At 38.6% G+C, this 24,000-nt stretch overlaps 1 protein-coding gene across 2 annotated transcripts in view; it reads right to left on the reverse strand.

Moving 5' to 3' along the window:
- The window catches only part of ppp2r2ba (protein phosphatase 2, regulatory subunit B, beta a), a 213,018-nt gene that overhangs the window by 17,758 nt on the left and 171,260 nt on the right, over positions 1–24,000 (reverse strand). For both annotated transcript variants that reach the window (XM_061901886.1, XM_061901888.1), the window contains exons 3-6: positions 15,233–15,398; positions 14,526–14,638; positions 3,255–3,432; positions 3,004–3,168 (exon numbers count right to left, since the gene is read on the reverse strand). In XM_061901886.1, coding sequence (XP_061757870.1) covers positions 3,004–3,168; positions 3,255–3,432; positions 14,526–14,638; positions 15,233–15,398 — 622 coding nt within the window. The remainder of the gene's footprint in view (positions 1–3,003; positions 3,169–3,254; positions 3,433–14,525; positions 14,639–15,232; positions 15,399–24,000) is intronic.

Consider the following 24,000-nt stretch of genomic DNA (forward strand, 5'->3'; position numbering starts at 1 on the left):
ACTGCCGCCATTGCTGCTTTGCCGGTGCATTTACGTCACTTAAAATACCTTTATGAGGAGCCAGCAGAGCATGAATATCTACAATCAAGCAGTCTGCCACTAGCAGGGGCAAAGAGCATAATGGAAGCTAAACCAACAAAACCCGAATTGGAGTTGGTGCCAAAAAGAGGGAAGAGGAACTCCTTTGTTTGGCTTTGGTTTGGATTTAAAAAAGTCACACACCTATTCTGCAGAACACGCCTCCAATGAGTTGTTCCAAGCCAGTCAACTCGTCTCATCTTTTCTACAAGTACTTTAGTTTTCTATAAGGTCTCACAAGTATTGACATTCACTTGTTATATTTGTTCTCTTAAACTACTATCGGTGGGGTCATACTTGCCAACCCTCCTGATTTTTCCGGAAGACTCCCGAATTTCAGTGCCCCTCCCGAAAACCTCCCAGGGCAACTTTTCACCCAAATTTCTACAGTTTTCCACCCGGACAACAATATTGGGGGTGTGCCTTAAAGGCACTGCCTTTTGCATCCTCTACAACCTGTCATCAAGTCCGCTTTTCCTCCATTTAAACAGCGTGTCGGCCCAGTCACATGATATATGCAGATTTAACAGAGACACATATGTGAATGCAACGCATACTTGCTCAACAGCCATACAGGTCACACTGAGGGTGGCCGTATGAACAATTTTAACACTATTACAAATGTGTGCCACACTGTGAACCCACACCAAACAAGAATGACAAACACATTTCGGGAGAACATCCGCACCGTAACACAACATAAACACAACAGAACAAATACCCAGAACTCCCTTGCAGCACTAACTCTTCCAGGACGCTACAATCTACAATATACACCTCGCTATCACCAAACCCCGCACCCCCCCCCCCCACCTCAACCTCCGCTTCTCCCGAATTCGGAGGTCTCAAGGTTGGCAAGTTCTTCTACTTGTCTGTTTAAAATGTTTTGATTTTTAGCTGGTAACATACAGGAGCTTAAATAGGCCTGTCTTGAGGTTAAGAAGAACAACCACCTGCAGTGTGTGCATGTGTGTGTTTGCGTGCGTGCGTGCGTGTTTGTGTTTGCGCCTCGCATTCTCTCCCTAATCCAAACAATTCCCTTGTTTCCTCATTAAACCCAAATGCACCGTGCATCCCGACAAGCCGTGTTAGTTAGCACACACTCCAGTGAACACGTCAATACACCGGAAGGAAATGACGGACAGTATTGGACAACAAAGTGTGTCCATGAAGGACTAATGTGATCGATTTGCCTGTTTAAAAATGTCAATGCGTTCATTAGTCACTCAACTAAGGTGTTTGCATGTGATGTTAAGCTCTGGAGATGGCGTTCATTGTATTAGAAACGTTCACTGACACCCGCTCAATCTTCATGTATATTGTGTTTTAAATGTGTAGAATTGCATTTAGAAAAACAACAACAGCCTGATCTCATGTTCACTCCATATATTTTGAAACTTTTTGGAAATATTTTTTATATTCTTTCTGTTACGTCTTCGTCGCATGGCTGCAATTGTCGTGTTCCCTTCCAATGCAGGAAACAAACAGGAGCGGCGTGCAGGTAGGATTTATGGTTTTAATTATTTTAAGGCAGAATCAAAAATACAAAACTAAGGACGCTAACAAGCGTGGAATCAATAAAGTACTATCTATCTATCCATCCATCTATCTATCTATCTATCTATCTATCTATCTGTCTATCTGTCTATCTGTCTATCTGTCTATCTGTCTATCTGTCTGTCTGTCTGTCTGTCTGTCTGTCTGTCTGTCTGTCTGTCTGTCTGTCTGTCTGTCTGTCTACCTATCTATCTATCTATCTATCTATCTATCTATCTATCTATCTGTCTATCTGTCTATCTGTCTGTCTGTCTGTCTGTCTGTCTGTCTGTCTGTCTGTTTACCTACCTATCTATCTGTCTGTCTGTCTGTCTGTCTGTCTGTCTGTCTGTCTGTCTGTCTGGCTATCTATCTATCTATCTATCTATCTATCTATCTATCTATCTATCTATCTATCTATCTATCTATCTATCTATCTGTCTGTCTGTCTGTCTGTCTGTCTGTCTGTCTGTCTGTCTGTCTGTCTGTCTGTCTGTCTGTCTGTCTGTCTCTCTGTCTGGCTACCTACCTAACTACCTACCTACCTGTCTGTCTGTCTGTCTGTCTGGCTACCTATCTATCTATCTATCTATCTATCTATCTATCTATCTATCTATCTATCTATCTATCTATCTATCTATCTATCTATCTATCTAAAACAAACCAAAATATCATCAACGGTGAAAAACGAGGAATGCTAGTGTGTAGAAAAATATCTAGAGCGAGGAGAAAAAAAACAGGAGACCATAAATGTTGCCTATAGCAAACATTTATCCATAATTTAATTCCAAATACAAATATGCTGAAGGTTTTAACAAATGTTTTACATTAGATTTTCCTCTAAAGTTATACATCTCCTCTTTCGTTGAGAATAATTGTTGTACATTCTTGGGTAGCATGTTATAGTTGGCTTTGTACATAATTTTAGCTGTTTGCAAATGCACCAAATCGTTCAATTTCAATATTTGTGATTTAATAAATAAAGGGTTTGTATGTTCTCTATATCCAACAATATGTATTATTCTAAATGATCTTTTTTGTAACACAGTTAGGGAATGAAGCGCACGTTTGTAGTTGTTTCCCCATATTTCTGCACAATAACTCAGATATAGTAACATTAGCGCGCAGTAAAGAATATGGAATGAGTTTTGGTCCAGAAAATGTTTTGGTTTATCCATTATTGACGTGTTTCTTGCTACTTCATGTTGTATATTTTTAACACAAGACTTCCAATTCGTTTTATCAACTATTATTACACCCAATGTTCTAAGTGTATTTCAATTACTACATAGTATTTGTACCATGCACCCTGTACAGGTATATAGTTTTAATTGATTAACTGATGGAAATGAAGGCATTTTACCCATGATGCTCTCTGCTGGTACTCACATTTGCAGTGCTTGTCGCAGAGAGCCGACTGCCTCATGTCACACAGTCTGATTGAGCCCTTGCTGCTGCTGTATGCAAAAGTGTGACACTGCTCCGGATGAAACTCTGCCGAGGTGATCACTTCTGTCAGCTCCTCCATGTTGGATGGTTTTATGTCCACGATGTCTGAGAGGCGGCAATTAAGGACAAACCGAAGCCGGAGCTTTAGAGGGGGAAGCCTTAATTGTTAACGTAGCCAGCAAAAAGGATACTGAAGCTGCGGTCGGTGATCTCCAGATTCCATAGGTTCACCCTGAGGTCATCAGTGGAGATGAAAGTCTGGAGGTCAGAGTTCACAGAGATGGAGTTGATGTGGTAGGTGTGGGCGTTGCTGAACACCCGTCTGGCTGTGGCTTCGACCATCAGATCCATCGGTTGCAGCACCGGCACCTGGTGGGTAAATGTAAATAGGAGAGTGAAAATAAGCAGGTGTGCCCGCCAGCACTGGTATATTCAAACTGTCTGTTTATTTGCTAATCTGCACACAACACACGTGTGACTACACAGAAGTGTGCCTTGTGTGCATGAGCTACAAACGTAGAATTCCAGGGATTGATATGACATTTACTCCACGTCTTAATGCAAGCACCCGTGGGCTGTTTGAAGAGCTGGCTTCATTACACTGTGAATATCTGTGCCACTCTTTTTCACACACACTCACTAAATAAGTCTCATCTGTTTTCTGTATGTGTTGCAGCACGAATGGAAGTAAATAAAAAAAAAATCAAAATCCAAGAAGAGAAAGAGAGACACCCTCAGGGTGTAAATAAGTCCTGCTGTGGAACGATAACTGAACTCTCCCACTCATGCACATCCTTACAAATATTAACAGCTCCAGCTTCAAAGATGCCCAAGTCCCAGCCTGCATGCAGCCCCCCGTTGGCCAGATAAACACCCAGACAAAGACGGAGGGGAGGGGAGCGGCGGGAAGAACAAATCGACTGCTTCTTCCTCCTTTTTCTCGTCCGATTGCCGACACTGACAGAGAGGCACGGCGGAACAGCGGGCTGCGGAATCTCCACGGGTGTCACTTCATTTCCATGTCTTTCACTGGCTGTCCAGAGAGACCTGGAGGGCATTAACCCAAAGCCCCCCAACACTGACAAGCCATGCCCCTTCTCTCTGACCTTCCTCCTTATATAGTACACACAGCACATCAGTACAAAGCACACATTCCCATTCATTTTCATGGCGCTCTGCGGACTCACAAAACAATCTGGAATTATATTTGAACACCCCTCAACCCCCATCGTATACCCTGCTCTGCAGATTTCACACCTTCTAAACAGGATTGCCACACTCCCAGCCTGTCCTCCAGGTCTCTCCGATCCCTGGCTAGTCAGACAAAGAGCTACAGACACGCTGAACATAGCACTAATCTGCTATGACACACACTGTCTCATGGGGGAATAATGAGGCGGAGGCAGTGGAATGATGACAAGAGTATGGCGAGAGGATGAACCCTTCATGGCCTTCACCTCAATGCACATATTGATTACGTCGCATTACGTATGTCATACTGCTAGTCGTGTTTTCTACTTGAAACACAGTGGATCCGAAGATGGCTCTAAAAGCAAAATAATCTTTAAGACTATTATATCCAGGTCTAAGTTACTCCCAGTCTGACTTCTTTAAGTAAGTACCGTATTTTTCGGAGTATAAGTCGCACCTGCCGAAAATGCATAATAAAGAAAGAAAAAAAAACATATATAAGTTGCACTGGAGTATAAGTCGCATTTTTTGGGGAAATTTATTTGATAAAACCCAACACCAAGAATGGACATTTGAAAGGCAATTTAAAATAAATAAAGAATAGTGAACAACAGGCTGAATATCCATCCATCCATCCATTTTCTGCCGCTTATTCCCTACCGGGATCGCGGGGGGCGCTGGCGCCTATCTCAGCTACAATCAGGCGGAAGGCGGGGTACACCCTGGACAAATCGCCAGCTCATCACAGGGCCAACACAGATAGACAGACAACATTCACACTCACATTCACACACTAGGGCCAATTTAGTGTTGCCAATCAACCTATCCCCAGGTGCATGTCTTTGGAAGTGGGAGGAAGCCGGAGTACCCGGAGGGAACCCACACATTCACGGGGAGAACATGCAAACTCCACACAGAAAGAACCCGAGCCTGGATTTGAACCCAGGACTGCAGGATCTTCGTATTGTGAGGCAGACGCACTAACCCCTCTGCCACCGTGAAGAGGCTGAATAAGTGTACGTTATTTGAGGCATAAATAACCAACTGAGAAGTGCCTGGTATGTTAACGTAACATATTATGGTAAGAGTCATTCAAATAACTATAACATATAGAACAGGGGTAGGGAACCTATGGCTCTAGAGCCAGATGTGGCTCTTTTGATGACTGCACCTGGCTCTCAGATAAATCTTAGCTGACATTGCTTAACACGATAGGTAATGAATAATTCCGCTGGTAATCACAGTGTCAAAAATAATGTTCAAATTATAAAACATTCTTATTCATTTTAATCCATCCATTCGGTTTCTACCGCACCTGTTCAAGAAGTCGCATTAATGGTATGAAGTGTTATATTTATTGTTGGTTAGCTTCAGAATAACAATGTTATTAAAAAGAATAAGCGATGTATTATACTAAAAATGTTGGTCTTACTTAAAAATGCACACTTTTAGTTGTATTCAGTCTTAAAAAAAACAATATATGGCTCTCACGGAAATACTTTTGAAAATATTTGGCTTGTATGGCTCCCTCAGCTAAAAAGGTTCCCGACCCCTGATATAGAACATGCTATACGTTTACAAAACAATCTGTCACTCCCAATCGATGAATCCCATGAAATCCTATACGACTAGTCTCTTATGTGTATGAGATAAATATTATTATTTGATGTTTTACGGTAATGTGTTAATAATTTCAAACATAAGTCGCTCCTGAGTATAAGTCGCACCCCTGGCCAAACTATGAAAAAAACTGCGACTTGTAGTCCGAAAAATACGGTAAGTAAATTTTATTTACAGTATGAAGCGCTTTTCACAGAAAAAAAATAACAAAGCGCTGTACAAAACATAGGTAAAGTAAGAAAACAATTCAATTAAAACAAACGGGGAAACACCATGAAAAGAATACAAAGTGGATGAAAAATGATAGTTAGTGTGAATTATATTTATATAGCGCTTTTTTTCTAGTGACTCAAAGCACTTTACATAGTGAAACCCAATATCTAATTTTTACATTTAAACCAGTGTGGGTGGCACTGGGAGCAGATGGGTAAAGTGTCTTGCCCAAGGACACAACAGCAGTGACTAGGATGGCGGAAGCGGGGATTGAACCTGCAACCCTTAAGTTGCTGGCACGGCCGCTCTACCAACCGAGCTATACCGCCCCAGTTACTAAAAAGAGAAATTTTCAAATGTTTCTTAAACGTTTCAACACAGTCAAGATCACAGAGGGACTAGTGCAAGTTGTTCCAGAGTCTGGGAGCTATAGCCCGGAATGCCAGTTCTCCACGCGTTTTAAAACAAGTTTTTTCGGGATCTTTAGAAGACCCTGGCCTGAAGAACGGAGGCTGCATCCTGAAGAGTAGGGGCATAACAAGTCAGTGATGTACTGAGGGGCCCCACCATGCAACGCACGGAATGTCAGGACTAAAATTTAAAACTCAATGCGGAATTTAACAGGAAACCAATGAAGACTGGATAAAAAGGGAGGCAATATGAGAAAGAATGAATATGCTAATACATTTAATGAAAATATGACTTGTATAGAATAATGTTTCAAAAAAGGTTTGAATTGGGATAATCAATGTGTATGAAGCAAAACATTTACAAAACTTCTCACGCCGAGGAAGCCAAAGTCCAAACAGTTGATTTGGACTTTGTTATATCACATATTATCAATGCTTAAAAGTCCAAGCAATTACATTGGATTTGGTTGACCATGTATTGGAAGATACAGCAATTGCAAATCAATGTTAGTCTTAACAGTTAATGATATGTTTATTTAATAAAAAATATAAAGTGTAAAGACTTTCTAGCACTTTTTTACTGAACTGGATTTTTGCCGTTTTTTAAGATGGGCAAGCTGAGGGGTTTTCAATGTGTAAGGCGGGCTTCAAAGTGTAGTTTCTTAAGAAAAATGAAATAAAAACACATTTTAAAAATGACTTAATAGAAATGTCCTTATCATGAGCATGGGATCGATTTGGGAGGGCCGATATTTGCCTTTTTAACTGTTCTTTACTGCATCTGTGTTGTAGTGTTTACATACACTTGTTTACTTACACACATGCAGGAGTAGCATGAGTTCTAGGAGGGTGCGTGTTTTGCCAGAACACCGGCTCAAATTTGAGAGCAAGTTGCAACTAAGGAGTTGTTTAGCCACAGTGTGCAGACGCTTCTAAGATACTTATCCTCACAGCGGAAAATTTAAAAAAGTTTTTTCCTAGTGTCATAATCACTGGGAGACTAGAGGAAAAGGAATGGTTAAACATGCTACACACACATCAAGCGGAACAACACACGTAGCTAACTGCTAAAGTTTCATTGTAACATTGGGGACATCAAGCCAAATGTTGATACTTTCAATACTTAGTACAGTATCAGTATATACAGAAAACCATACCTAATTGACTAAATCAATATATTTTTTTCATTCTCTTATTATTCCAAATTTCTTCTTTGTTTGGTTGTTTTTCTTATTGTTTACAAACTCAGAGAGTACGACTCTGGATACAGGAAGGCTTTGAGTGCAAAACCCAAATGATTGAAATGGGAGCCATTAGTAGTTTTTGCTTTTGTTTAGTTATTATGCACTAGCAACTTTGATTAAAAAATGGTACATGGCATTCATTACCACACATTCAATACATCATCTGATTTACAACACTACTAGCACATTCAAAATTTAATAAGAACAGCTTAGTAAACGTGTTGACTTTAGTTACTTGTTATGAAACATTTTCAGTTCTAAAATTCCTTGTCAAAATTTTGGATCGGGACTCGAAATTGGATCGGATTTAAGGTCAAAACATGGGATCGGGATCAGAGACCAAAATTGGTGATCTTAGACATCCTAATTACTAAGACCTTCCATTAGTTTCTGATGCTGATGTAACCATTCAGATGTATGCAGACTACACAGTCCTTTATACACATTGAAACGGCTGGCATGCCAAAAAATGTGCAACAATGTACTTTTCTATCAAACCATTTCACATAAATGATCCCAACGTGTCAGTTAACGGAACAAATATTTGTCGTAGAGTTTAAGTTTCTCCAAAAACATATAAAACAGATGAGCTGCACACTGAAATACAACATTGCAAATTTCACTCCCCCAGGCATCCAGAACTTTTTCAAATGCCATAATTTTATTAGATTTTTATTATTGCATATCATGCTGGACACAAGCAAAAAAACACAATCTGGATGGAACAGTAGAACAAACAAGCTCAAGAAGACCGACATAAGTGGTTTTACAATATCTTCAGTTCTAACATAATGATCACCATTGCAAAGGTCTTTAAAATCATTCATGGCACTGCACCTCCAACTCTGAGGTCGTTTACATCGGAACAAACAACGAGGCTAACGCAGACTTTTAACAGATAGCAGATGGCAAACTTTTTGGAAAATCAGCCTTTTCCTATAAAGCAATATCTTAATGGTGTTGCGATCTGCTGCTCAGATCTTCACATGTTTGTTTTTTTCCATCTTTGTTTCATTCTCAGTCTGACCCGTTTACTTCCTGTTTTTGTCCATTACTATGGTTACGCATCAGTCCACCTGTTAGTCTCGCCCCGCACACCTGCTACTAATTTTCACCCTCCTATTTAAGCTCACCTTTTCTGTTTACTCACTCTCGGATCCTAATTTGCCTACGTGCAACCGTGACGACTCATCATTCTCCTGTATGTGTTTTCTCGCTAGCTCTCACGCTAAGACACTTTATATTCCAGCTTTCATGCTGAATGTTTTTGTTTACTCTTTTGTGTCCTCGTGCCAAGTTTGAGTTTTCCTTGTGTTTTATCCTATCTTTCACGCTAGCGTTTTTTGTTTACCTTTTCTCTTTACACCAGTGTTTTTGTTCATAGCCTTTTATTATTAAATAAATACCCTTTAACTTACCTTGTTGTGTTCATCGCTTCGACGCATCCTTGGGAAAACAACGCCGGCATTACCATGCCGTAGAAGAGTCATCACAAATGGAACAAGCTTGCCAAAAATAAACATTTTAGAATTTTTTTAAAGAAACAAAATCAATTATTTTAGTAAATCGAGTGTTGATGTTTTCTTTACATTTCTGTCTTGTGTTATGTAATATTTTAGTGTGTGTGTGTGTTTCTGTAGTGTAAATTCTTTATTTTGCTTGCTATAGGGACTTCTGATGGATATTAGCGAGAACACTATAATCTGGAACAAAGCATATTTACCCAACTAATGATAGATGTCAGTTATGTCAAAGGCAAAATGGACCGATTTTGAACAGTGAGAGCATAAACAGACTTTGGGGTAAGCAGAAACCCCCAGATCATTCAATCAGGCAGTAAGGGTAGGGGAAGCCTCAATCCTATTATGCTTTCTGAGGGACACTTCAATTTCAAGACCCCTGGACTAGATGAAATAGAAAGAAGCAATGATGAGAGAATGATGTTATAATATTGCTCATAGCACTTTCAAAGAAACCAGTCAGACTGCTCTGATGTCATCCCTTTATATCTAAAGATGTATCAGACCCAAATCCAGGGTTAAAACCAGAGAAGATCAGTATCAGGTCTGAGACTGTGAGACAGCCATCCTTTCCCCATTACATCTTCCCAGCGTATTTTTTCTCACTCTGGCATTCAAATCCAGTTAGGCGAGATATCTTGGTCGATTATTTCTTATTTTTATATATATTTATTTAATGATTATATTTAATTTATTCTTTACTTTGATGTGGAATCTTTTTCACACTTCTTTTAACATATAATTGCTATTCTAGTGCTCGTTTTGCTGTGTCAAAATTAAGCCCTGTTTTTTATTTATTTTTTGTCTGTGCAGTACTTTGGGTTGTTTTTAAATGTGTTATCTAATCATACTTGCCAACCCTCCCGAATTTTCCGAGAGAGTCCCGAATTCCAGTGCCTCTCCCGAAAATCTACCGGGACAACCATTCTCCCGAATTTCTTTTGCAGCCTGACCTGAGTGAGGACAGCCTGTCGTCACGTCTGCTTTTCTCCATATAAACAGCGTGCCGGCCCAGTCACGTTATAACAATCTACGGCTTTTGGAGCTCAGTGAACAACTGCACACACAACAAGAAGGAGAATATTATATATGTCTCCGTTATCCATAGGTTTATCTATAACCCATAAAGTAGGGCGGCACGGAGCTATTTCTCAGCGTATGTTTATTCCAGCCGGCACGTTAATACACTGACACACAACATCCGGCTTCCCATCACGCATTGCTTCAAAACTACGACGAGTAGTAATGTCCAAAAACATAACAGAGACGAAGCAGAAGAATGAAAACGAGACAGTCATGGCGACGACGAGTAAGAAGAAGAAGTACGCTTGCATAGAGAGATGGAAGATTCCAGACTCTGGTGCATTTGATGAAGGCACTTTTGTGCTTGCCAAACAGCAATGCATCATCTGAGAGGGTGTTCAGCATGGTTAGAAAGATAATGACAGAATATAGAATGAGGATGGACAATTCAACCCTAAACTCACTACTTTCCTGCAAATTAAATTTGACAGATGCTGCCAATACCTATGCTCCTTCAAAGGCTGTGCTACTGGCTGCAAAACATTGCACTTCAAATACAACAACTAGTAGAGTAGTGTTATGTGTGTGTATATGTGTAAATAAATGAACACTGAAATTCAAGTATTTATTTTATATATATATATATATATATATATATATATATATATATATATATATATATATATATATATATATATATATATATATATTTTATATATATATATATATATGTATATATATACATATATATATATATATATATATATATACATATATATATATATATATATATATATATATATATATATATATATATATATATATATATGTATATATATATATATATCTTGATTGGATTATCCAGAGAATAGTGCTCGATACCGTGGTAGAGCGCAATATGTAGGTGTGGGAAAAATCACAAGACTACTTCATCTCTACAGAACTGTTTCATGAGGGGTTCCCTCAATCATCAGGAGATTGAGGGAAAGTCTTGTGATTTTTCCCACACATACATATATATATATATATATGTATATATATATATATATATATATATATATATATATATATATATATATATATATATATATATATATATATATATATATATATATATATATATATATATATATGTATATATGTATATATGTATATATATATATATATATATATATATATATATATATATATATACATATATATATATATGTCTTGATTGGATTATCCAGAGAATAGTGCTCGATACCGTGGTAGAGCGCAATATGTAGGTGTGGGAAAAAATCACAAGACTACTTCATCTCTACAGATCTGTTTCATGAGGGGTTCCCTCAATCATCAGGAGATTTTAATGGAAGCATTCACATACAATGGTTTATATAATAAAAGATGCAACCTATGCTTAAAAGAGAAACTGTTTATTATATATCATCCAGATCTATCATCTCTCAACAAGCGCAGTGAAATCATTTCAACATGCCGCCATAGACGGAAACACCTCCTAGGTAAAACATGAGCCAATCACCACACCCTACGCCTGCTTGTACCCACCCACTCTGTGCTCTATATAAACCATTGTATGTGAATGCTTCCATTAAAATCTCCTGATGATTGAGGGAACCCCTCATGAAACAGATCTGTAGAGATGAAGTAGTCTTGTGATTTTTTCCCACACCTATATATATATATACTATATATATATATATATATATATATATATATATATATATATATATATATATATATATATATATATATATATATATATATATATATATATAAATATTTATATATACCGTATTTCCTTGAAGTACATAGTATGCGCCTGCCTAGAATTACTGCCGGGTCAAACTCGTTTCGCCAAATAATTAGCGTATGCTTAGCATTACCGCTGGCTCAGGATTAACGCCGTGTCAAACTCGTTTTGCCAAATAATTAGCATATGCCTCGAATTTCCGCCGAGTCAAACTCGTCAAGTCACGAGTGACACTTCACCTGTCATCATTTTCAAAATGGAGGAGGCTGATTTCAATAATTTGAAATCGCATAAAGGGAAGAAGATTAAGAGCTATTCAGTAGGATTTCAGGTCCAAGCTATTGAATATGATAAAAAGAACAGTAAGCAGCTATTATTAATATTTATTAATATACCGTAGCTGCGTGTGTCAAATATGAGTCATTAAATGACTCCTGCCTCCTGGTGGTAGAGGGCGCTAGTGATCCTTTTTGCGAGTACTCGGCTGCAGAAGATGTGACAACAAGCAGCAAGAGTGAGCTACGTGTGTTTATTTTTTCCTCTCGCTTGCACTTTTAACATGAAGGATTTCATATCTAAAATAGAACAGTTTTCTAAACTGGACTTTCAATTGAACCAGGAGGTAATAAAGGACGATCTCCATTGAGACAGAGAGACTTTTAAAACTGAAGAAAGATAAGGAAGACTCCTATAAACAAGTTATCAATGCTTTTGATCAGAAGGAGCTGCGCATGGACTTTATTTATAAGTAAAGGTAAGACCATAATAACGATTTTTTTTTTATTAAATGTGCTTTTGATGATGGTATCCTTACATCACACTCAAATTTTTAAGCGCAGGCCTAAATTTACCGCATGCCTTTGGTAAGCGCCGGAGTGAGAAGAGGTTTTAAATTAATTAGCGCCCCGGCGGCAATTCAAGGAAATGCGATATATATATATATATATATATATATATATATATTAGGGGTGGGCAAATTAATGCGTTAATTATGAGTTAACTCATCAATCTATTAACGCCGACAATTATTTTATCGCGCATTTGCGTATGTTGTTTATATGCTTTTATTTTGTTAACGCCTTTTCTTATAAAGATGGCGGCGCCTTTCGGCGTGGAGGGGCTCTTGGTAAAGATGGAACATTTGGCAAAAATACCGGACAATTCTGCAAATTTCATGGCTGGCTTACAGCGTGGTCACTCCGGGATCACTTATGGCCGCCAGACAATTCTGGATGTGGATAGATCGGGCCGTTTTGGACTGAATGACGCGTGCTTGCTAGACCGGCTAGCTAGCATGGGAATACTTTGCCGGCTACATCCAGCGGCCTGTGAAGCAGCGGAGTATTTGTGTTGTCTGTCTATTTATGAATAATGCAGACGAGGAGTGTTGGCTGAGTTCTTAACATTTGCTTTCAGAGCGTGCATATCACAACATACAAGATGCCATCATGGCGACACAACCTATACCGGGCTACCGCGCATGCTCGTCACTCCTGTTGCATGCTGGGTAGGGTAGTTCTTTTTTTCCCTGGCTCATAACATCACAATATAGTACCATGTATATGATGCGTTCAGTTTATCAAAGCACCAAGCAAACAATCGGAAAATTCCCATCATATCAATTCCTAGATATGGTCATAATTATTTTAAGTGCACTACGCATAATAAACACAACATTATTAATATTGCTACTACGGATAATTTAATCAAAAATTCCCTAAAACAGCCCACTACCTATAATATAGGTTTTTTAAACATAAGATCCCTGCTAAAAAAAAATGTTCCTGCTGTTACCTCAGAAATTGCCTGTTCAGATGTTATGATTGTGGCTCAGAGATTTGTATGTAGATTATATTTATTTTCCATTACAAACAGGATAACTTAAATACCCTGGCAGTGGAAATAAGCTTAAATGTTTGTATTTACATTTTTTGAGTTGATTTTCATAAAATATGCTATTTAACTGCTACTGTTTAACAAGGACTGACTTGAATTGTGTTTGCACAACAAATGTTTTGGCGCTTTTGTTCATGTGGGAGAATATTCCAATAAAGGTGCACTACACACTACTTTTGAATTCATTATTGGGCTTTGCATATACAATGCAGTTAATCGCGATTAATCAGAGAAAAAGTGCCATTAACTTCGATTAAAATTTTTAATCGTTGCCCAGCCCTAATATATATATATATATATATATATATATATATATATATACATATAAGAAATACTTGAATTTCAGTAAATTCTAGCTATAAATATACTCCCCCTCAGCCCCCCAATCTCCCGAATTCGGAGGTCTCAATGTTGGCAAGTATGTATATAAATGATTAAACCGATACTGAACTTTGGCGTTTTGGAATTCATTTGCATTCACACACATGTTCTGAATAAATGAGCATTCATTAATTCATATTTATGACAATTGTACGTCGCAAAGATGACTATAAGACCAAAGAGAAGTGTAGGATCTTGCACGAGCCCTTACTCGTAGTGAAGTGATGGTCGAAGGGTCTCTGATGCGTCCGTCATCATCCTTCAGGTTGTAGCCCTCTGGGCGTTTGTCTCGCTCGCTGATCTTCCACAGCTTCACCGTCTTGTCTGAGGAGTGAAAGGAAATTCGGTGAGAAGGTCTCGCCTTGTATCTTAGATACAAGACCCATATGAGGGGGTAGGGCACCCAATCTGGCATGTTGCTGGGGAGCAGCCAGCAAGGCTGATGAATTACGGCGCCTGTGTGGATTTTGATGTCACAGATATCAATCCACAAGTTGACCACATTTCCTGCCTTGAAAAAATTCCAATTCTGTGTTACAAACATCACATCATCTAGCGAGGAGGCTGGTGGCAGCAGTCAGGTTGTTACTATTTTTTTTCTTTTAATATCCGCTGTCTATATTGGTGTCAGAGCGGCGAGGTCATCGCCACAGGACCCCGCGCCATCTGCTCCACCCTCCGCCAGCGCTTCTGCAGCAGCCATGCATGACGACCGCAATCTGCAAGACGTCTCCTCTGCTGATGTTGGAGCGCTATATGATATGATTGGATGTGTGTGTGTGCTGCGGTAACCACGCATGAATCTCTCTGTTTAAAACCTTCTGTTTGGTGGCACTGGCTCGACGGAGCGGAACGCAAACAAAGTCACGCCAGCAGGCCAGAAGACAATTCTTTGTGGCGTTGGTGTCAAGGACTGACCGTTGGTGGAGAGCAAGAAGTAGGCTGCGTTCTGCTGGGGAAGCCATTTGATCTTGTTGATCTTCTCCTCTATCTCCAAACTCTTCAGGTAGTCAAACTCAGGCTCGTGGCTCTGGAATGTGCTGTAGACATTGTACTCCCCTCGACGCTGGGGCTGGCTCTTACTCTGCAAAAGTTGAAAACGTTGTTGGACACGATTAGGTAACAAGGTTTTGCCCAAAAATACGCCACACGTATTACACATTGATGTACACCGGAATACTATTCGGATGGAGCAATTCATTGACTTTCTCTTGTTGGAATTCTAATCCAAAGGGTACTGGATCAGTCATATCACAGTAAACAGCACTAAATATGTACACTTGACTGTTTAAGGGTTAGGATACATTACACTAAGGACGGGCGACATGGCCTAAAATGTAAATCACTTTATGCAGTACAGGCCAAAAGTTTGGACACACATTCTCCATCCATCCATCCATCCATTTTCTACCACTTATTCCGTTTGGGATTGCGCGGGGTGCTGGTGCCTATCTCAGCTACAATCAGCGGTGTACAGCCTGGACAAGTCTGGACAAGGGCCAACACAGATAGGCAGACAACATTCACACTCACATTCACACACTAGGGCCAATTTTAGTTTTGCCAATCAACCTATCCCCAGGTGCATGTCTTTGGAGGTGGAAGGAAGCTGTAGTACCCGGAGGGAACCCATGCAGTCACGGGGAGAACATGCAAACTCCACACAGAAAAATCCCGAGCCCGGGATTGAACCCAGGACTACTCAGGACCTTCGTATTGTGAGGCAGACGCACTAACCCCTCTTCCACCGTGGTTCTCCTCATTCAATATTTTCATGACTATTTACATTGTAGATTGAGGCTTATGTACTTAACAAAAAAGGTGAAATAACTGAAAATATGTTTTCAAACTGGCAGCCACGCTTCCGTCAGTCTACCCCAGGGCAGCTGTGGCTACCGATGTAGCTTACCACCACCAGGTGTGAATGAAAGTTGGGTCCCACTTCTCTGTGAGCGCTTTGAGTGTTTAGAAAAGCGCACAATAATACTAAGTTATTATTATTTTATATTCTAGAGCAGTGGTCCCCAACCACCGGGCCGCAGAATTTTTTTTTATTAATTAAAAAAAAATAAATTAAATAAATAAAAAAGATTGTTTTTTTTTATTTTATTTTTTTTATTAAATCAACATAAAAAACACAATATATACTTACAACTAGTGCACCAAACACAAAAACCTCCCTTTTTCATGACAAAAACGTCCCTTTTTCATCCATCCATCCATTTTCTACCGCTTATTCCCTTTCGGGGTCGCGGGAGGTGCTGGCGCCTATCTCAGCTACAATCGGGCGGAAGGCGGGGTACACCCTGGACAAGTCGCCACCTCATCGCAGGGCCAACACAGATAGACAGACAACATTCACACTCACATTCACACACTAGGGCCAATTTAGTGTTGCCAATCAACCTATCCCCAGGTGCATGTCTTTGGAAGTGGAAGGAAGCCGGAGTACCCGGAGGGAACCCACGCATTCACGGGGAGAACATGCAAACTCCACACAGAAAGATCCCGAGCCTGGATTTGAACCCAGGACTGCAGGACCTTCGTATTGTGAGCCAGACGCACTAACCCCTCTTCCACCGTGAAGCCTCCCTTTTTCATGACAAAAACGTCCCTTTTTCATGACAAAGAAAAAAAAAAAGTTGTCCCGGGCCACGGGACAAATTATTAAGCGTTGACCGGTCCGCGGATACAAAAAGGTTGGAGACCACTGTTCTAGAGTCCAGCCATTTTTTGCCCTTATTACTGCTTTGCACACTCTTGGAATTCTCTCGATGAGCTTCCAAGCACACCTCCATCCATCCATTTTCTACCGCTCGTCCCTTTTGGGATCGTGGGCGGTGTGTGAAGTGAAAATTATTTCAGGTGACTACCTCTTGAAGCTCATTGAGAGAATGCCAAGAGTGTGCAAAGCAGTAATCAGAGCAAAGGGTGGCTTTTTTCCCCCCCGGATAAAATAGAATATTGTCACACCTTGCTGAAGTCTTGTCTGGTTTTCGTCTGGTGTCATGTTGTCTTGTCATTTCCTGTTTTATTTTGAAATGTCAACTCTCTCTCGTTTTAGATCACTTGTCTTTCCTCCTGTTTCACTGGTCTGATGTCTCCCCTGATTGGGCACACCTGTGTCATCCTCTCTCATGTGTATAAATGTCTCGTCCTCCTCTTGTCCTGTGCCAGAGTGTTTCATATCTTCTTGTTTGTACCGCCAGTGTTCTGTTGTCACAGTCTTGTCTACAGCCAGTGCCACGTTTTGTACTTTTCGACCCACAGGAGATTATTTGTTTGTAAAGCTTTTGCCAGGTAAGATTAGCTTCCTAGCATTGCCTCCGTTGGAGCGCTTTTTGTTGTATTTTGCATGTTGTATTCTTAACACTTTTTCCCCTCTGCAGCCGGAGCATTTTGAGTTTATTGATGTTTTTGTTAGTTTAGAGATCAGGTTAGTTCTGTTTTTGATAGCCTGTTTTGTTTCTCCCTTTTTGGACTCCTTCCCTTGTCAGAATAAATATCTATTTCCGAAACCCTGCATCTGTGTTCAGAGTCCTATTCGTGTCGTGACAAATATAAAACATGTTTTTAGTTATTTCAACTTTTTTTTTTTTAAGTACATAACTCCACATGTGTTCATTCATAGTTGTTTATCCTTTCAGTGACAATCTACAATGTAAATAGTCATGAAAATGTGTGGAATGAGGTGTGTCCAATTTTTTAGCCTGTAATGCATATTGTTAGGATTATGTCGATACCATATCAATATTCCTTATTGATAGCAGTCATTATTCGTAATCTTATTGGTACGGAATGTAATTTTTGGAAATAAAGATTTGAAACCTTGTAGATTGTCACTGAAGGCATCAAAACTACAAACACATGAGGAGTTATGTACTTCACAAAAAAAGGTGAAACAACTGAAAACATGTTTTATATTCTAGTTTCTTCAAAATAGCCAGCCTTTGCTCTGATTACTGCTTTGCACAGTCTGGGCATTCTTTCAATGAGCATCCAGCACACCTGTGAAGTGAAAACTATTTCAGGTGACTGCCTCTTGAAGATCATCGAGAGAATGCCAAGACTTGGCGAAAAAGTAATCAGAGTAAAGGGTGGCTATTTTGAAGAAGTAAAATACAAAACGTTTTTAGTTACTTCACCTTTTTTTGTTAAGTACATATAACTCCACATGTGTTCATTCATAGTTTTTTATCCTTTCAGTGACAATCTACAATGTAAATAGTCATGAAAATGTGTTGAATGAGGTGTGTCCAAATTTTTAGCCTGTAATGCATATTGTTAGGATTATGTCGATACCATATCAAAATTCCTTATTGATAGCAGTAATCATTCGTAATCTTATTGGTACGGTATGTAATTTTTGGAAATGAAGATTTGAAACCTTGTAGATTGTCACTGAAGGCATCAAAACTATGAATGAACACATGAGGAGTTATGTACTTAACAAAAAAAGGTGAAACAACTGAAAACATGTTTTTATATTCTAGTTTCTTCAAAATAGCCACCCTTTACTCTGATTACTGCTTTGCACAGTCCGGGCATTCTTTCAATGAGCATCCAGCACACCTGTGAAGTGAAAACTATTTCAGGTGACTACCTCTTGAAGCTCATTGAGAGAATGCCAAGACTTGGCGAAAAAGTAATCAGAGTAAAGGGTGGCTATTTTGAAGAAGTAAAATACAAAACGTTTTTAGTTACTTCACCTTTTTTTGTTAAGTACATATAACTCCACATGTGTTCATTCATAGTTTTTTATCCTTTCAGTGACAATCTACAATGTAAATAGTCATGAAAATGTGTTGAATGAGGTGTGTCCAAATTTTTAGCCTGTAATGCATATTGTTAGGATTATGTCGATACCATATCAAAATTCCTTATTGATAGCAGTAATCATTCGTAATCTTATTGGTACGGTATGTAATTTTTGGAAATGAAGATTTGAAACCTTGTAGATTGTCACTGAAGGCATCAAAACTATGAATGAACACATGAGGAGTTATGTACTTAACAAAAAAAGGTGAAACAACTGAAAACATGTTTTTATATTCTAGTTTCTTCAAAATAGCCACCCTTTACTCTGATTACTGCTTTGCACAGTCCGGGCATTCTTTCAATGAGCATCCAGCACACCTGTGAAGTGAAAACTATTTCAGGTGACTACCTCTTGAAGCTCATTGAGAGAATGCCAAGACTTGGCGAAAAAGTAATCAGAGCCAAGGGTGGCTATTTTGAAGAAACTAGAATATAAAACATGTTTTCAGTTACTTCACCTTTTTTTTGTTAAGTACATAACTCCACATGTGTTCATTCATAGTTTTGATCCTTTCAGTGAAAATCTACAATGTAAATAGTCATGAAAATGTGTTGAATGAGGTGTGTCCAAATTTTTGGCCTGTACTGCATATTGTTAGGATTATGTTGATACCATACCAATATCGATATTCTTATTGATAGTAATTATTTGTAATCTTATTGGTACGGTCTGTAATTTGTGGAAATAAAGATCTGAAACATTGTAGATTGTCACGAAAGGCATCAAAACTATGAATGAACACGTGGAGTTATGGTGAAATAACTAAAAACATGTTTTATATTCTAGTTTGTTCAAAATAGCCACCCTTTGCTCCGATTATTGCTTTGCACAGTCCAGGCATTCTTTCAATGAGCTTCCAGCACACCTGTGAAGTGAAAACCATTTCAGGTAACTACCTCTTGAAATGGTAAATAGTTGTAATTGTATAGCTCTTTTTTTTTTTTTTTTTTACCCCTTTTTAAGGAGCCCAAAGCGCTTTGACTGTATTTCCACATTCACCTATCCACACACACATTCACACACTGATGGTTGGAGCTGCCATGCAAGGCGCTAACCAGGACCCATCAGGAGCTAGGGTGAAGTGTCTTGCCCAAGGACACAACGGACGTGAATAGGATGGTAGAAGGTGGGGATTGAACCAGTAAGCCTCAGATTGCTGGTACGGCCACTCTCCCAACTTAGCCACGCCGTCCCCAGCTGAAGTTGAAGCTCATTGAGAGAATGCCAAGTGTGCGAAAAAGTAATCAGAGCCAAGGGTGGCTATTTTGAAGAAACTAGAATATAAAACATGTTTTCAGTTACTTCACCTTTTTTTGTTAAGTACATAACTCCATATGTGTTCATTCTAATTGTGATGCTTTCAGTGACAATCTAACAATGTAAATAGTCTTAAAAATAAAACGCATTGAATGAGAAGGTATGTCCAAACTTTTGGCGTGTACTGTATAATGCAACCTCCGACGATAATGATATATATCGTCATGTATTATTTGGTATCTAAATGATAAGAATTAAGGCATTTCAAAACGGGTTACAAAGGTTCATAATTTGGCTTCTGACATATGTGGTAGCACATTTTCGATTGTGTGTACTTTTCATAATTTTTTTGTGATATTAAAAATGTGGGTATGGACCTAACACCAAGTAGTTCCTGGGGTACTGTATGTAATCATACCAACGCTGACACTGATACTTTGAATTTTCAAGATCATTGAATGATTAAATTTTCGATCACAGTTATCAGACAAAAACCTGTATAACAATATAAACTAAATATGGAAGGTTTTTCCAATTATGCCTCTGTTTTAAAATGTTTGGTTTTTGTCCTTAAAGCCATCTTGTGTCCGGGACTTTTTACCTTGGTTCGTAAAAAAAAAAAAAAAAATTACAAATAACTTTTTTGATAGTAAAAAAATATTGATCTAAACACTGTGGTATCGACCAAGTACTAATAATATACTTGGTGTCTGACAATCTTTGTTTACATTCATGAGCTCAAGCCCAGCAGTTAGCATATCTTCTTATGGTGTGTAGTGAAGCATGTACTACACTGAACAAAAATGTTAACGCAACACTTTTGTTTTCGCTCCCATTTTTCAAAAGTTGAACGTAAATATCTAAAACTTTTACTAAATATGCAGAAGACCTATTCCTCTTAATTATTGTTGACAAACGCGTCTAAATCTGTGTTAGTGAGCATTTCTTCTTTGCCAGTATAATACATCCCACCTCAAAGGTGGGGCATATCAAGATGCTGATTAAACAGCATGATTATGGTGCAGGTGTGCCTTAGGCTGCCCACAATAAAAGGTCACTCAGACATGTGTAGTTTTATCACACAGCATAAACAAAAGTATTGTTTTATATTTTTGATCAGTGTAGTTTATTGGCTACTATGGAGGGCAGGACTGCTAATTTAGAAGTGACCTGTGGGGGGATGTTAGCCGCTAGCTCACTAGTAGAAACTTTACATTGCATTGACACGTTTGTATGATTGTCATTTTCAAATTTTTGCGGCACACAGAATGTGTCATCAACATGCATTATCGCAGGGGTCACCAACCTTTTTGAGCTTCTTCTTGGGTACTGATTAATGCGAAGGGCTACCAGTTTGATACACACTTAAATTTTTTTTGCCAGAAATAGCCAATTTGCTCAATTTACCTATAATAAATAAATCTATATGGGTATTTCTGTCTGTCATTCCGCCGTACATTTTTTTTTTCCTTTTACGGAAGGTTTTTTGTATAGAATAAATTATGAAAAAAACACTTAATTGACCATTTTCCCTACTTTGAGGTGGCAACTTGTCCAGGGTGTACGCCGCCTTCCGCCCGATTGTAGCTGAGATAGGCGCCAGCACCCCCTCGACCCCAAAAGGGAATACGCGGTAGAAAATGGATGGATGGATGGATGGATGAACAGTTTAAAAGAGGAGAAAACAGGAAAAAAAATGAAAATTACATTTTGAAACAAAGTTTATTTTCAATTCCGACTCTTTAAAATTCAAAATTCAACCGAAAAAAATAAGAGAAACACTAGCTAATTCGAATTTTTGGAAAAAATTAAAAAAAGAATTTATGAAACATCATTACTCATTTTTCCTGATTAAGATTAATTTTTGAATTTTGATGACATGTTTTGAATAGGTTACAATCCAATCTGCATTTTGTTATAATATATAACAAATTGGACCAAGCTATATTTCTAACAAAGACAAATCACTATTTCTTCTAGATTTTCCAGAACAAAAACTTTAAAAGGAATTCAAAAGACTTTGAAATAAGATTTAAATTTGATTCTAAAGATGTTCTAGTTTTGCCGGAATAATTTTTTTGAATTTTAATCATAATAAGTTTGAAGAAATATTTCACAAATATTCTTCGTCTTAAAAACAGAAGCTAAAATGAAGAATTAAATTTAAATGTATTTATTATTCTTTACAATTAAAAAAAAAAATACAAGAAAGAAGAGGTAAAAAGGTATATGTGTTTAAAAATCCTAAAATCATTTCTAAGGTTGTATTTTTTTTCTCTAAAATTGTCTTTCGGAAAGTAAGAAGAAGCAAAGTAAAAAAATACATGAATTTATTCAAACAAGTGAAGACCAAGTCTTTAAAATAGTTTCTTGGATTTTCAGGCACCACGTTGGTGACTCCTGCATTATCGCAATATAACGATAGTACTATAAGCTCTGATGTCGGCCAAACTGACATCATGTATTGTCTATATCGCGCAACCCACCAAAGCTTTTTATTTAGCACGCAAAAACATCACCCAAATAAATAAAACATTCAGTCTCACGAGAGAAGTGCTCATTTATGCAGTATTTCCTCTGCTCTGCAAGGGGTAGGAGCAGATGAAGCGGCAGTAGAAAAAGACAACTCAGGGGAAAAAAAAGGATTATATTCGGCATCCTAATTTCGCTCCGAATTCCCTAATAGTCGCATTAAAAGTGAAAGAATGGAAGTGTTTCTTGCGTCACACATTAACTGGGTTCAAACGCGGAGACCCAGACATGCAGCGCTACTCTACAAGCCCAGATTTATGACCAGCCTTACTGCTAAGAAGACAGAGCCTGAAGACTCTCTTCCATCATTTTGTAACACTGGGAAATATGAAAACCAGGTGTGGTGTCGGTGTGTGTTTCTTCACGGAACAGAGGAACTGAAGTCCCCATGTGGCACTTGCTGTTTGCCCGGAAAAATTGCGGCCCTTGGGTGAATGTAATTCTTGATCCTTGGACTAAAAGTAGCATTTTTTTAAAGTCACAAGCAACTTCATTAATTTTCTGGTAGAATGTTGCTGCATTGAACACAAACTGGACCACAGCGCACAAACTCTTCCTGGTCATTTTCATTTGTGGTTATGTGAATACTTTTTGCATATTTCTTAACAATCCGCTTGTTGTTATCAGTGAAAATAAAACAGATTCAATTACAAAAATATGAAGAACTACATGTGTCTGAGTGTGTTGCAGTACAGTTTTACACCATGTGAAATTGTAATAATCAGTCCCTTCAGGATTCCGCTGGGTTTTTTTGTGATTGGTGGAATTCGCAGCAGTTTTTTTTTACAAAGTTGCAGCACAAATTGCGATGGCCTATTTTTTTCAATAGCATTGAATTATTGTAATATTATCAATTTTTTTTTAATAATTTAGGTTTCTTTGTAACCTTAACACCGTGTATGGTGCGGATGGTGTTCTGCTGACTTCGACTGCGGATGTTGTGGATCGGTGGAGGGAATACTTCGAAGACCTCCTCAATCCCACCAACACGTCTTCCTTTGAGGAAGCAGTGCCTGGGGAATCTGTGGTGGACTCTCCTATTTCTGGGGCTGAGGTCGCTGAGGTAGTTAAAAAGCTC

Source organism: Nerophis ophidion, linkage group LG05 (assembly GCF_033978795.1).
Source record: "Nerophis ophidion isolate RoL-2023_Sa linkage group LG05, RoL_Noph_v1.0, whole genome shotgun sequence".
NCBI lineage: Eukaryota > Metazoa > Chordata > Actinopteri > Syngnathiformes > Syngnathidae > Nerophis > Nerophis ophidion.